Source organism: Leishmania braziliensis, chromosome 4, assembly GCF_000002845.2.
Source record: "Leishmania braziliensis MHOM/BR/75/M2904 complete genome, chromosome 4".
Taxonomy (NCBI): Eukaryota; Euglenozoa; class Kinetoplastea; order Trypanosomatida; family Trypanosomatidae; genus Leishmania; species Leishmania braziliensis.
In genome coordinates, this window is record NC_009297.2 from 259,719 (window position 1) to 273,722 (window position 14,004).

The window sequence follows — 14,004 nt, forward strand, 5'->3', positions numbered from 1 at the left end:
GTCGCGTTCGGCACCACCGTCGTGAACGTGTCACCGCTTTCGGCGTTCTCTGCTGGGGCGTAGCGCACGAGCACGTCCGCAGGGTAGTGCGGCTCGGCACTGTGCCATTCAGTCTCCCGCACAGGCGCCGTTTGCGGCACCATCGCCGTCTGTTCAGGTACCGTGACGCTGCCTTTGGTGGTTTGTTGCTCGCGGCCTTCGCGGTTGACTCCGAGGCCACCGTACACCCCGTCATCGGCGGCATCGCCAAGCAGCCCATCTGAGGGCATGTCGTCGACAAAGTCCTCGAGGAAGTTGAGGTCCGGTGTCGCGCGGTATTTGCGCGGAATCCACTGGTGCCGCCGCACCGGATGCCCCAGCACGTTCTCCAGCTGCTGCATCGCTTGGTACATCCTCCATGTGGCCTGGATCTTGGTTGCCATGTTGCTGCGCAGCTGCTCCTCCAGCAGTTCCTCAAGCCTGTCGGCACGCTGCATCAGGTAAACCACCCACGGGTGGTCGTAGTCGTACACACTGCACAAAATCCCCACGCAGCGCCGCACGAGCAGCAGCGCGCGGCTGTAGAGCGCGAGCTCCTCGTAAATCTGAGCCAGCGCTATCTGGGCTGGGATGAGCAGCTCCGACTGCGAGTTGTGGCCAATCTGCACCACCTCGCAGCACCGCAGCAGCAGCAGTTCACACGGCGAGGCGACCAGCTCGCGCGTCATGCGGCTGTGCAGCACAAACTCGTCCTCGCGGTTGGGCTTCACGTTCTGGGTTACATGCGGCGCTCGCACCTTCACACGCTGAAAGAACGGGCCAGTCTGCCGCCGCGGCGGGCGTGGCGCCATGGATTTCAGGATGGCTTCGTTCAGGCTGAAGACGCTACCCCCGTCGGACATTAGGCTGCTCTCGAGCGAGCTCATGGACGAGTTTGCGTCTTCCGTAGCGTCGCCACCGTCGACGGCCGGCACCTTGGGGTGCTTGTGATCAACGAAGGTGAAGCCTTTGTGGTCGCGCTCGTGGTCGTACCAAATTCGCGACAGCCCAACCATCGCCAAGACGTAGCGCTTCAACACCATGTACATGTCTGTGTCCTGACGTGCAACGCGCTTCTCTGCCAGCGTGATGGCACGGCTGTACGTACTTTTCGCGTTCTCGATATCCTCCTGCTGGTAGTAGATGTCACCCTCTTTCTGGTAGACGGTGACGGCCAGCTGATCAAACCGGCACTTGGGCACGGTTTCCAGCAGGGGGTAGCACTGCTGAAGCAGCCGCAGCTTCTCGCTTGGGATGTTCTGCGGCACGGCATCGGCCTGCTGGATCAGCCCCAAGACGCGCAGCGAGATCGGGTCGGCGTTGCGGGTGAAGGCCAGGAGAAGGTCCTCCTCATTCCTGGCATGTCCACGAGCAGCCGAGCCGGCGGCACGGCCCGTGCCATTCACTCCCGGGATCTGTTGACGACGCTGCACCGCGGTTATCTGCAGCGACGCTGACTTCGCCTCTGGAGTCTGTGCACGAGCCTGGCGGTACGTGGATGCCGTCGCCATGGAGGCGGGTGAGGGGAAGCTGCTAGCGGATGCTCGCGGAGCGGCGTTGACGAGGATCTTCTTCACCCGTGGCCCCCTCGTCGCTGCCGGATAGGAGGCGCGGGCAGACGACGAAGTCGCGGAGTCCGCCGGGCTCGGGCTCGACACACCGTTTCCCATGCTGAATGACTGCGTTGGAAGAACAAAGGGAGAGTGAGGGGTAGACGGAGCGTGGCGGAGAACAAGCAGTTCAGCAGCTCACTCGCGTACTCACTCCGACACACAGCCAGTAGCTCGAATTCTACAATGCAAACAGCTTATACGCACCAACGCACACGCATACACCCATCCAAGAAGAGGATGGCAATCGAATGAGGGAGAGGGAGAGGGAGAGGGGAGGGAGGGGCTCCCCGTTCTAATAGGGCTCTCCGTGAGAACAACAGCACCACCGCCACCGAGAGCGAGCGCTGGCGGTGGTGGTGGGTGGAGGCGATCGAAAGGAGTGGTGAAAAACAACTAAAATACAAAAGAGAGAGGGGGAAGGTAACGATGTCGATGAAGAGGGTGCGTGCGTGCGCGTGTGGATGACGCAGGGGGCGTGGGGAGAGGCAGGTGTGTCTGCTACTGGGGTGATGAAGGACTGTGGCGATAACAGTGATGGCGATCGGTGGCCTTTTCCGTCTACAAGAGAAGTACCTGTCCACGCACAGACACCCACGTACACACACCTACAGAGACAGAGAGGCAAGTGCTACGGGATCAAGCGAAATAAATGCAGGCAGGGAAAAGGGGGGTACGTGTACGCGTGACCATCCATCCACATGTATGCGTGGGCGGGTGTGGATATGATTCACCTCTGCACGTGGCGATCCAGTGCACGCAAATCGATTTTCCAAGATGAAAGACTGCAAACAACAACGCCGACGCCGACCACAATGACGATAGACGCTTGAAGTCGACGATGATGGCTGACACGCCTTCTCGCTCCAGTTTCGTTCACGCGGTGCGCGTGTGTCCGTCTGTCTCTCTACGGGCTCTAACACAGTACTGAGACATACAATGAAGATGATAGGAAGTGAGTGGTGTGAGTTGATTCGTATGTACACGCGCGCGCGATTCGGTTGCGTAGCGCTGCGGTAGATATACATGCAGGCGCTCAGGATACGTAATGCGGCCCACACCAACGCCGAGAGAGGAGGGGAGGGGTGCGTTCGTGAAGGAAAGGAAGGGGGGACGAGGGAGGGGGAGAGGGGGTTAAGTGGAAGTGTCCCCAGAGCGAGCCAAGCGTGGCGCGGTGGGAGAGGGGGAGGGGGCTGGATGAGAGAGAGGGTACAGACACCCACCCACCCACACGCACATGCCCCCTCTTCACTCATTGGACATGTAGTCTCTGCAGGACGAGAGGTGCGCTGTGCTTCGAAGAGGTTGGCCAGACGGACACACACACACAGAGCGCGAGCATAGGGGGAACGGGGTGGGGAAGGAAGGGCGCGAGGTGACGCTTGGGCGTGCTGCTGCTGGTGTCCACAATGGATACCCACCCACAGCCACATGCGCAAGTATACCCACAGACGCTGCCCCCCCCCCCCCCCCTCCTTATCGCCCCGCTGCGCCCTCTCAAGAGAAAGGATGTGCGTGCGTAGGCGCGTGAATACAGAAGACGCAGGCAAAGCAGAAATGACAACAACAAGGCAGTTCATGCCAAGCGGAGCCGATAGGAGAGCGGCGATGGTTAATGGCGATACCGCGCCGATTCCGTGCCTCCTCTTGCAGCTCCTGCCCGAATGAGCTCCGCGAATGGTGTGACAGTCGTAGGGACGACTCAGCCACCCGTACAGAGCCCTCAGGGCTTCCTTCATCGTACGCCCGAGGCGCCATCCGCGACCACGACGCAGAGTACGCCCCACACAATGGCCTAGCACTCGTGGGCAGGCCAACGCCAGCACCTCGGCGCTGACGCAGCGTTCGGTTCCACCACGTATGCCCGAGTTCGTCAGTTCCACGTCGTCATCTCAGCCGTCATGAGGCGGGTCATAGCAACCTGCTGTGGATCGCTGCAGCCAACGGCGTTGCCGCCCCGGTATGCACAGCTCAACGTTGAGGGCGAGCAGATGGCGCAAGTACACCACCTCCACCGTCGACTTCTCCGGGCCACTGCAGCAAAGGGCGATGAGGATGGCCCGCGCGCTCACGCCGCCATTGCGGCTCGTGTTGGAATCAAGCGAGTCCTCGAGGGATGGTTCATCTGCGATTCCGCTGCAACGAACCACGTCCAGTAGCGGCCGTGCTTCTGAAGTGGGGGCCGCACTTGCTGGCCAGCGCCCTCTGCTGCTGGGCCACCGCAACGAGGTGGTTGAGCCGTCCCGCTACCAAAATGATGTCGTGCTCCTTCATTGTTTGCTGAATGGCCTTCGCTACGTGTGAGCGCCGCAGCACCTCAACACCAGGCGCGTTGGCTCCTAGTCGGCTGTGGCTGCCTGCCACGCGGGCCGTCCAACGCGACGTTCTTGATGAGGTTGTTGAGGGGGCACTGGGCGCTGGGGAAGTACACGACGGCGGGGTCGAGAAGGATCGGCCGCTTCTCCAGAGCAGCTCGCACCGCAGCGGTGTCGAAACTCTCACTCAATGTGCGATAGCCGTCCATGGTCCCTGGCTGTATCTCCTCCCGGCGCGCGCTGAGGGCCATGATGTTGTGCCGCATCGCCTTGACCCCCCCCCCCCCCCCCCCCCACGCTCTCCCCACCAGCACCTGGATGATGGACGTGCGGTTCGTGAGGACAACCCCCTCCCGGCGTGACTGCTTCCTCCGACACCGGCAACGCATCCATCGCAACGAGGTCCGTGATGAGTGCGGTGCACGGCTGATGCGTACCGTGCTGCGTCTTGGCAGAGCACCGTGCTACCGAGACTGCCATTGCCACTGGCTCCCTTGTCGACGCACGCCGTTTCAGTGGTGTCGCAGGGCCTTTATCCAACATGAGGTAGGTTGAGAGAGTCGGGCTGGTCTATTTCGAGACCGACGTCGACGGCATCCCGTGGCGCATGTTAGTAACGTCGACGCGCGCCGCTTTGTGGGCCGCCTGCTGCCGTTTTTTTTCCCTGCACCAGGCGCAAGCGGCCCACAAGGCGACGTCTCCGGTACGTGCCGGCTCAGCATCGGGAACATTAGCGGCTCAACGTTGCCATTCACGTTACGCATTCGTGCCTCATACATGAGGGCGTACGCCAGCCGTGCGGCCACCATCGCTGTCCTCGCCGCTGCGGCGCTCTCGTCCCCTAGTCGGCCAGCAGCAGCGTTTGCCGGGGCCGCAGCCCTTCCAACACGGGGAATGGGGGGGGGGGGAGGGAGGCAGGCGGTGTTGCGGGTAGTCTGTAAACCGTGGACGCACCGCCTCGTAGAGGCAGGGATCAGCACAGTCGACACCGGCGCAAGTATCGGAAATAAAATGCTGTCACGTGGACCGACAAGCACACGTCTCGCGCCGCTAGCCGGTTTGCGGAGGGGGTGGCTAAGGCAGTATATAGCCGGTTTGCGGAGGAAGGGTGTGCCTCCTCCTTGTCCTCGCTGTTCGTGAAGGTGTCATCGTTGTTTCCCTGGCCTTGCACCGCCGCCAGCAGACTTCGCGCCTCCGCCGCGTTGAAGCGCGATAAGCACACTCTGTAGCGCCGCGGTTTAGGTAGGCGGCCTCCGTCAGTGAGAAGAACGTCAGCGGGTCTACCGATAAGGACGAAGTAGAAGTGGTGGCGACCAGCAGTCATGGTGGCCGCAGAGGCTTTCGCAGGCCCTTCAGCTACAAGGTGGGGCGCAGCATCGACTGCGCGTCGGAGCACTGCCCCTTCGGCACGCAAAAGTGCGGAGTCGCGGCGGCTTGACCGCGGCGATGGAGCTCGAAGACGTGCAGGGAATCTTCTATGTTTTCACTCGTCTCTCCGTTCATGCAGACGTGCTGCGTGTGAGGCGTATACAGCAGGAATGCCGCGTCCATACTTCCTTCCTCCAGTGGATCCGTGTAGCCGCCGCGCTACTTCTTCAGCACACAGGTCGTGCTCCGCGCTGATGCGCAGCGGCTGCCTCCGTTGGTCTCCTCGTGCTCTCGACCTCCTGCGGCGTCGTGGTGATCCTGGTAACCCTCCAATCAGTCCGGCAGCATTGGGGCTGGCACTGCCGCACTGGAGAGCTGTGCGGAGACGGCCACGTCCTCCGTGTACGCACTACCGTCCAACATGCCTTGACGTCGTTGCTCGCGGATCAGCTCTTCGGAGTGAAATGAGTGGACTGGCAGCGGCCTCGGTGGTGGGGGCTACAAGTTCGCAGTCCCAGTCCGTGGTGGTTGGTGGCGCTTTGGCTGTTGTTGGGCGGGTACCTCGGACTGTGCTGCTGCTGCGCTGCTTCCGCAGGTGCTGATGGTGGCGGGTGGCGTGCAGAGGCAGAAGGCGCGCCTCTTCTTGAGGAAACATTAAAGCAGTTGTGCGGCACCACCGCAGCGTAGGTTCGTATGGCGCCGTACAGACTGCCTACCGGTATGTCACTCCCTGTGAGGGGTGTGCCACGGAAGACTTGACAAGCGCGGGTGCTGCGCGTGCTGCTGGCTTCGCTTGCCCCACTGCCCGTGCCATTTGCCGTCATAGCGGCGTAGATGTCATTTTGCGCAGTGCTCCGTGGAGGCGCTCCTGCAAGTCGTGCTGTGGACGAGTAGGAACGTTGTACCTGCTGCTGCGGCTGTGATGATGATGGAGGTTTTGTGTAAACCGCGGCGCTGCTCATGCCTCTCGGCAGCATGGCCGGCGGAGACGAACAGTGCCGCGATGCCACTGCGGTAGCGGAGTTTCTGGTGTTGCCTCTCTTCCACACAGGAAGTGTGACGGGTCGGGAGAGGGTATGCTGGTGCAGGGCGGCGTAGAGCTGCAGATGCGGCTGCGATTGTGAGGCTGGCCGTGTGGCGGGAATAGGCAGCATGGACTCCAAGTAAACGGCGGGTTGCTGCGTCTGCGAATTTGGCGCGTGCTGCGATGTCGGTGGAGGTTGCCGCTGTGAACGAGATGAGGTCGCGCGGGCCACAAAGCGGACATGCCCCGACCCCGCTCTCGCGGCGCTAGGAGAGTTCTGGACTTCGTACGGAGTGATTGGTGCGGATGGGCGATTATGGCTGCCGTGCATCAAGGCAGAGACGTCGCTGCTGACGTGCGGCTGCTGCGAAAGTGAGGAGGACGGCACCGCTGCCGACGCTGAGCAGTTCGGTGTGTTCTGCGACGAGGGCGCAGGTGATCCATGCAGTTGGCTCGATGCGCTTTCCCTTCTAAGAAGCGCCATTTTCAATTCAGTGGAACGCCGACCACTGCTGCCGGTGTGTGGCGCGTATGGTGGCGACGGCGACAAGGTCAGCTGACGGTTGCGGCTGGCGAAAGGTGAGGGGGCTTGTGGAGGGGCCGGCTGGAGGTGATGCTGCTGCTGATTTGATTCTGCCGTCTCCGTTCGCGGCGAGAGTGACTGCAGCGGAGAGCAGCCACGTTGCGCCGCTGCTGCTGCTATCGGGGGTAGGACGAGCCCCCCCGATGAAGGAGGTACCGTGTGGAAGGGAATTCTGTGATTGTGACTTGCACTTCTGCCCTGCGCTGCGGAGGGAGCAGCTGAAGCGGTGGAGGGCGAATACCGAGGCGACAGCGCGTGCTGCGATGCCGCTTGCTGCGCAGGTGCTGTTGCCTTCGCCGCAGCTGTAGGGGAATCTTCGCTTGGAGGTCGATAGTGGAAGCTAGCGGTCGCGGGGTCATAGGTGGTGTTCGCTGAGGTGGCGATGGGCCACGCTCGCCTCGTATTAGGCCGAGCCGTTGCCGAAGACACCCGTGTCGTGCGGATCAAGATGCCGGACGTGGATGTGGACATGGCGGCAGTTGAGGGCTAGGTGGGAGGGAAGCAACATCAGACAAGCGAGTCGGTAACGCACCCAACTCAGCGCGGTAACAGGGAAAGGGGAGAATGAGTGAGCGAGACGCGGATGCCTTCAAGAACGGGGAGAGCTAGGGAGGCGGCGACCAATGGGGGCTGGTGTATGGGGGAAGGGAGGGGATGGCGGTATCTATCTATGGCTACGACACAGACGCAGACACACACCCAACGGAGAAGGGGGAGGGAAGGAGGGAGGGAGGATGCAACACAAGAGAGGGAAGGAAGGAAAATAAAGAAGCGGAAAGAGGCACCGCTTACCAAGTCACCCCCCCCCTCCGCACCCACACCTACACCCACCCACCCCCCTCCACACACACGCACACAGCAGCGAGGAGGGGTGTGGGGGGGGGGGGGTGGGCCATAAATGAATGTCAGCCGTAAGGAGCGAGAGCATGTGTGTGCGTGGGTGTGTCTCTAAGGGGCCGTGTGGGGTGGCTGTGCAGGGGGATGAGGAGCCCGGCGGGGTGGGGGTGAGAGGGGGGGGGGGAGGGTGGAGGTGGAGGTATTTCAGACGACTTAGACAGGCGCAAAAAGGCGGAGAGAAACAGCGCCCGCCCGCACAGACGCGGAATTGGTGAGTACTCAAACGAGCCACGAGGCGATGTCTCCCCTGCGTAAGAACAACGGTGTGACTGGCTGTGTGAAGAGGGCAGAGAAGGGGGGGGGGCAACGGGGAGCGATAGGGGGATGGGTGGGTGGGTGGGTGGGAGTTGTGACGATTGTAATCCTGCAGAAACGCTTGCGAGGACCGACCTTGACGCGGCTAAACGCTAAGTCGCCCCTTGCTGAGGTGACGCAAGGCCGGAGGATTTTTTTTGTTAAGGGGGGGGGGGAGACGCACGCGTGTCGTAACGCTCTTTAAGCGACGGAGAGCACAATGCTGTGACCCAATACAACACCATGGTAAATGCCCGTTACGCCGATGGGCCTCAATTTGGCTGCTTCGCTTGGATCCCTCTACCTCTCACGGGTGCTCCCCAGCAAAGTGGAAGAAAAAGCAACAGCAGAGGTCCGCGCTTCCACTGACTGCGCACCCTTGTGTTTGAGCGTACTTGTCTGCCTGCCCGTCTTTTGCTGTTGTTGTGCAATAATGTGGGAGGTGAGCGAGAGGAGGGGACAGGGATGATGATGCGCAAGGGGTGGGCAAGAGCCGCGCAAGCACGTCCTCTGCGCAGATTTCCCCCGCCGCCTCCTCCTCGCTCCGCTTGCCCATTTTCTACAACACGCACGGAGGTGCAGCGCGCACGAGACGGTATACATGCGTTGGCCGCTGAGTGCCAATCCCTAACCCACCTTCCCCCTTAATGCGTATGAATCTGTGCTTCTCGCTCAGTCAGTGCGTAACGCGCTTGAGCCCCCACATCTGCGTAGTTCGCGTTGGCTAGCAGATGAGCTTTTGTCTCCCCCTTCTGTGTGCTCGTGTCTCGTCGTGGCTGTAATGACCTCGCAGGTCGGTAGGTGGATGGGGGATGGCCACTCTATGGTAGCGTGATGCCTAAGAAGCCGAAAAGAGCACCAAAGTAAAGGGCTGCAACACACACCCACACAGACACACGCCCACGCCCACGCCCACGCACAGGCAGACCGGTGGTTAGCAGATTGCGGGAAGAGAGGACGACTGTCGGTAAAGCACGCCCCATTTCTTTCCAGACCTGGGGGAGGGGGTTGTGTGTGCGTGTGCGCTTGCTGATGGTGGAGGGAGTGCGGTAAAGAGGAGGAGAAGAGGCCAGAAGAACGAAAAGGAAAAATGGTGGCGCAGCACCGGCTGACCTTCGCCTGACGCCTGTCGCACAGACACACCGAAGCATCCACACTGACCGAGTCCCCAATAACTCCTTCACCTTTCACTCGCACAGCGATTCCCTCTTTCCCCCTCCTGTTCTCAAGTGACACGGGGTCTAGCAGTTCAGGAAGTCGGCCCCCAGAAGCACCTGCATTGCCACGAGCTGGTCTTGCTCTGAGGTGCGGTCAAGGTCGCCGAAGACATCGGTTTCATGCAGGTAGTGCGGATGACTCGCCAGCGTGGTCTTCACCACGAGAAACTCGGCAACGCGCATCAGCGTGCTCGACTCCAGCGAGCGAATCGGCACGTCCAGCAGCGGCGGCACACATGGCGGCGGCTCAGCTGCGACGTGTGCCGCCGACGGCAGGGACAGAGGCGGGGGCGGTACACACGCCACGTTGCTCGGGAATACAGCGGCGTAGCTTCGATAGACGGCGTCACTTGCCTGGAGGTTGGTGTCGGCCTCTTCGCTGTCGTCCTCGTCTTCAATGACAGGGGTTGAATCTTCCATCTTCACCGCAGCACTGTTAAGCACCTTGCTGGGGACATCGCTGCTGCTGCTGCTGCGGTTGCCACCGCTGGGTTTCGCAGTGTAGAGCTCCCCTTGCCACACACCTTCTTCCACCGCAGGATGCCGCTCCTCTTGCCCATGCGTTGGCTGGTCCGCCGGTGAGGTGCACTGGTGCAGCTGCATCACGTACAAGCCTTGAAAAATGCCGTGGAGGACACGTGACCCAGCCGCGGCGGCCACAGGGAGAATAACGCGCTTTTCATCGTGGCTACGCAGCGAGACGTAGCTAAGGGGCCTGACAGCCGCAGTTGAGGCCGCCGCAGCGGCGGTGTTCTCGTGTGAGTTGGCCATCGCTGCAGTCAATTATGGGGGGGGGGGAGGAGGGGGATTTTCAGGAAGAGGCGAAGGAGGCGGGGAAGAAGGCGACCCCGGATGAGCACCAGAATAACTGAAGAAGTGGAGAATGGAGGTGAACCCGAGAAGGGGGCGGTGTCACGGAAGTGATGAGATCAAAAACCAAACACCTGCGCTTCACGCAGTGTGTGTGTGTGCGCGATGGTAGAGAGAGCGAGGAAGGGTTGTGTGAGAGAGAAGGGGGTGGTCGATGAGACACACTCGAACGTTAATGGAGTGAGTAGGATATGGCATCAAACACCACCTGAGAGTAAGTGCATGGCGCTAAGTGTCTTCTTGCGGTGAGCGACTGTCGCCGTTGCAGAGGGGGGGGGCGGGGTAAAAGTTGCGCCCTGCTCCGTCACTCGCGCAGCGTGTACCACACGCATCTATGTCTCTCTGTGCGTGTGGACTTCTCACGCCTGCTTTGCTGCGAATCCACACCAACGCCGTTTACCTGCCGCTGCCCATGTGTGGAAGCACCACCACTCGATCAACGCCATCATTGATGCTGCCGCGCTGTTCTTCGAGAGGCGGGAGGAGGAGGAGGGGGGGGGGGCGGAGATTTCTTTGTTGTTTTCTTAGCGTTTGTCGCTTCATCCTTGAGCACACAGACATCACACACGCACACACACGCCGACACACGCCGACACAAGCACACACGCACACACGCCGACATGCACACACGCACACAGATGCTTGCGGATCTGCACAGCTTTCGCCCGTCGAGCAGCAGCAGTATTTGGAGGAAGGGAGAGAGGAAGGGGAGAGCAATGAGGTTATCAAGGGACTACACACACACACACAAGGCTGAGTTAATAGGTCGATCTTGAGGAGATCGCATGAGAGATGCCCAGAGGTGCACGTGAGGGTGAGGGGAGAGGAAGAGAAGATGATGGCCAAGAGCAGTCAAGCACGTTCACGTGCGTCTGTGTTGGTGTGCGGTGATTGTGCTGGCGCAGCCGGGTGATAGCGGCATCGAGGGGGGAGGGGAGAACATAGAAGAGACGAGCGTTGCGTGTAAGACATGCGACCACACGTCAACCTCTTCTCTCACACACACCCATACACCACCTGCCGGCCTTTATACTTGGAGGAACACTGCAGCCTCCATCAGCCGTGCTGCGCGGCTCATCAACGCGGCGCGCTGCTCAGGTGGCAGCAGCCGTACGTGGTAAGGGTTGCCCAGCACATGAGTGCCGAGCTGCAAGTCTGTCGCCTCATCCGGTTGCAGGGAGCTGCGGATGACCATGAAGGCGGCCAGATCGACCAAGTCCTCGCTCTGCAGTTGCGGGAGTGGGTAGTTTGGCATGTTATCCACGCAGTTGCTTGCGAAGCACGTGTAGCGCGACGCGTCTTGCGCTACTTGGTGGTTCGTCATCCGTGTCACTGCCGCATGCTGTGATGCCCCACCGGACTGCCCAGCACCCGTGTCCTCCGTTGACATCCACACTTCTTCTTCTTCCTCTTCTTCCTCCCGGCTGCTCGGCGTCGGTGAGTTGTTGTCGTCGGAGCTGTGTCCCTCCTCCAGCCCCATCAGCACCGCCGCCTTCTCCGGCGGTGAGACGGTAGTAGTTGCAGCCGCCGAAGCCGTGCCGGGAGGTAGAGCTGCCGATGCAATGGTTGTTGTCAGTGAGGCACAGTCGGGCGACTCGGCGCCCGCCGCGGAGGTGGTTCCGCCGGTGGAAGTGCCTACTTTGTTGTCTTTGGCCTCAGAGGCCAGAAAGATGCTGACGGGCGGGCGCGATTTACCCGAGCCATTGCCGCCCGTCATGTGCGACACGCCTTTCGACTCCTTGGGAAGCGTCACTGGGGCCAAGCAGCGCGGTACCGTGGCGGACTGACCTCGCAGCGACTCCAACTCCTCGGCGTCATCTAACTGCGTGTCTGTCACCGGGGAGTCGCTCATGAGTCCATCGCGAGGCACCGGTGTCCTCAGCTGGATGTTCGCGTCCCCGAGGTGCTGCATCACGTAGGAGGTGTACGTGCGCGAGGCGGCCGTCTTCACACGAGTCCTCCACTGGCTGCGAATACCCCCGCGAAGCTCCTGAGGCGCATCACCAGCGCCTCCGCTTTGGACCGCCGCAGCGCCTTTTCCCGCGTCGCCGCCTTCACCACTGAACAGGCGATCCGTACGATCCTCCGTGGCCACCTGCTCCGACGCGACAGAGGAGCTCAGCGAGTGCTCCTCCGCTCCCTCTGGAGAAGCGGAGTACGCGTGGGAGTGCCGCTCCGAGTCGTCGTCGTCGTCATCGTCGTCCTCATTGTCTGCTTCGTGCGCCTGCGCCTGCTGCTGCCGCTCTGCCAGCGACGAGCTGCGTGACGACTGCAATACCACTCCAGACTCGCCACAACTACGGCCGTCATCTCGTCCAAGAGGTCTCCCGTTGTCGTGACGGCTGCCACCGCCACTGCTACCCGTCACGGCGGACTTGCCCATCATGACGGACTCGCACCCCGGCAAGCAGAGCAGTCCCTGCAGCGTGTTGGCGATGAAGGTCGACTCGAACCCCGCAACCATTGGGATGATGACCCACTTGCGACCTTTAAAGTTGGAGTCCTTCCACCCAACGTTGTGGAGTGCGATGTACGGGATGGCAATCGACGGCACACCGCCGCCGCCGCCGCTGCTGCTGCTGGTCGCGTTCGCAGCGTGGAGGTGAGGCACATCACAGTGTGGACGTCGCAGACCGGTGGTTGGGGCTGTGCACGCATCTTGGATGGTAATCGTCTCCGGCGGAATAGGTTCCTGGTCCATCATCAGAGCAGGGTCGCGGCGGTAGTTGAACCCGGACAGAGGTGGCCGCGGGAGCAGAGCTATTTCGCCGCTCATCGTCAGCGGCGATGGCGAGCTCCACTGCTCTGGTGACGATCGCTCCATCGAGTGTTTATCGGGCTCTTGCGCTCTCTTCAACTTTGCTTCTGCTTCACCGTCTCGCTCTTCCCCTCGTTCAAATTGGAGCTGCCGTTGCAGACGTCAGCAGAGAGACAGAGGGAGACAAGAGGTGCGAGGCAAGGCGGGGGGAGGGAGGGAGAGGGCGGGCAAACTCGTCACACAGCACACCAGCGCAGACACACGCACGCTTACATACAGTAGCAAAAGACTAGGCCAAACGCGCGCACACACGAACGGCGTGCACTATCACGGAGGGAGAGAGAGAGGACGAGCAAGCGAGCCGAGGTACACGTGTGCGTGTGCGACTGTCAGCAAGAGCGAAAATGCGCCGATATGGCGAGAGCGGCAATACGAAACAGAGCGGCAATACAGAGCGCTGGTTTGGAGGGGGGTTGTCGGTTTAGTCCTCGTGTCGGCGCTGACGAACACAAACGCGAGAAACCCCCCCACGGGAGAGCGATGAAGAGGTGAGTGGAGAGAGAGGGGGTGGGCGGGTAAAGTGTCGCCTTAATGCTTTCGGTGGGCTTCCTTAGATGGCGTGTGTGCGTGTGCGTGTGTGTGTCTACGTGTATCGCTGCTCGTATAGTGCGCTTCACACCCCTCCGCCAGTGGATCAACAGGCTGGCGCGCGGTACACGTACGAGGCTGTAGGGGAGTAGAAGAAGAAGAGATCCAAAGAATTGCCTCTCTCTCTCCCTCCCGTTGTGTGCGTGCGTGCGTCGTGAGATGGTCACAGCAGAGGCAACACAGCCGCCGCGGAAATAAGACCGGCGCTGGGTAACGACTCTACACAGACAGGGAGGGAGAAAGCGAGGCGAGAAGGGGAATTCGATCAGGATAAAAGCGAAGAGAAGCAACAAACAAGCAGAATAAAATGAGCGAAGCGAGTTTACTCTGCGTGCGCAGGAAATGAAGCGTGACTCGCACGCCACAGCCGAGGTAATGAACAGGGCGAGGGTGCGAGTGAAA

The 14,004-nt window shown here is 61.1% G+C and overlaps 3 protein-coding genes and 1 pseudogene across 4 annotated transcripts; all 4 read right to left on the bottom strand.

The window, feature by feature from the left end:
- Window positions 1–2: 2 nt before the first annotated feature.
- On the bottom strand, window positions 3–1,688 carry LBRM_04_0680 (conserved hypothetical protein; the record flags this gene model as incomplete). Its single annotated transcript, XM_001561702.1, has 1 exon — window positions 3–1,688. A coding segment is annotated over one exon (1,686 nt), but the record flags the coding sequence as incomplete, so codon positions are not given.
- Window positions 1,689–2,236: 548 nt separating this feature from the next.
- LBRM_04_0690 lies at window positions 2,237–7,389 on the bottom strand (annotated as a pseudogene). Its single transcript is given in 2 exon segments — window positions 2,237–5,803; window positions 5,806–7,389. Coding segments are annotated over 2 exon segments (5,151 nt in total).
- A 1,961-nt stretch (window positions 7,390–9,350) lies between these two features.
- Window positions 9,351–10,097, bottom strand: LBRM_04_0700 (conserved hypothetical protein; the record flags this gene model as incomplete). The annotated part of the gene is made up of 1 exon (XM_001561703.1): window positions 9,351–10,097. One exon carries the CDS (start codon window positions 10,095–10,097, stop codon window positions 9,351–9,353), a length of 747 nt encoding a protein of 248 aa, XP_001561753.1.
- A 1,126-nt stretch (window positions 10,098–11,223) lies between these two features.
- Window positions 11,224–13,020, bottom strand: LBRM_04_0710 (hypothetical protein; the record flags this gene model as incomplete). The annotated part of the gene is made up of 1 exon (XM_001561704.1): window positions 11,224–13,020. The coding sequence occupies one exon, from the start codon at window positions 13,018–13,020 to the stop codon at window positions 11,224–11,226; it is 1,797 nt and encodes a 598-aa protein (XP_001561754.1).
- Window positions 13,021–14,004: the final 984 nt, after the last annotated feature.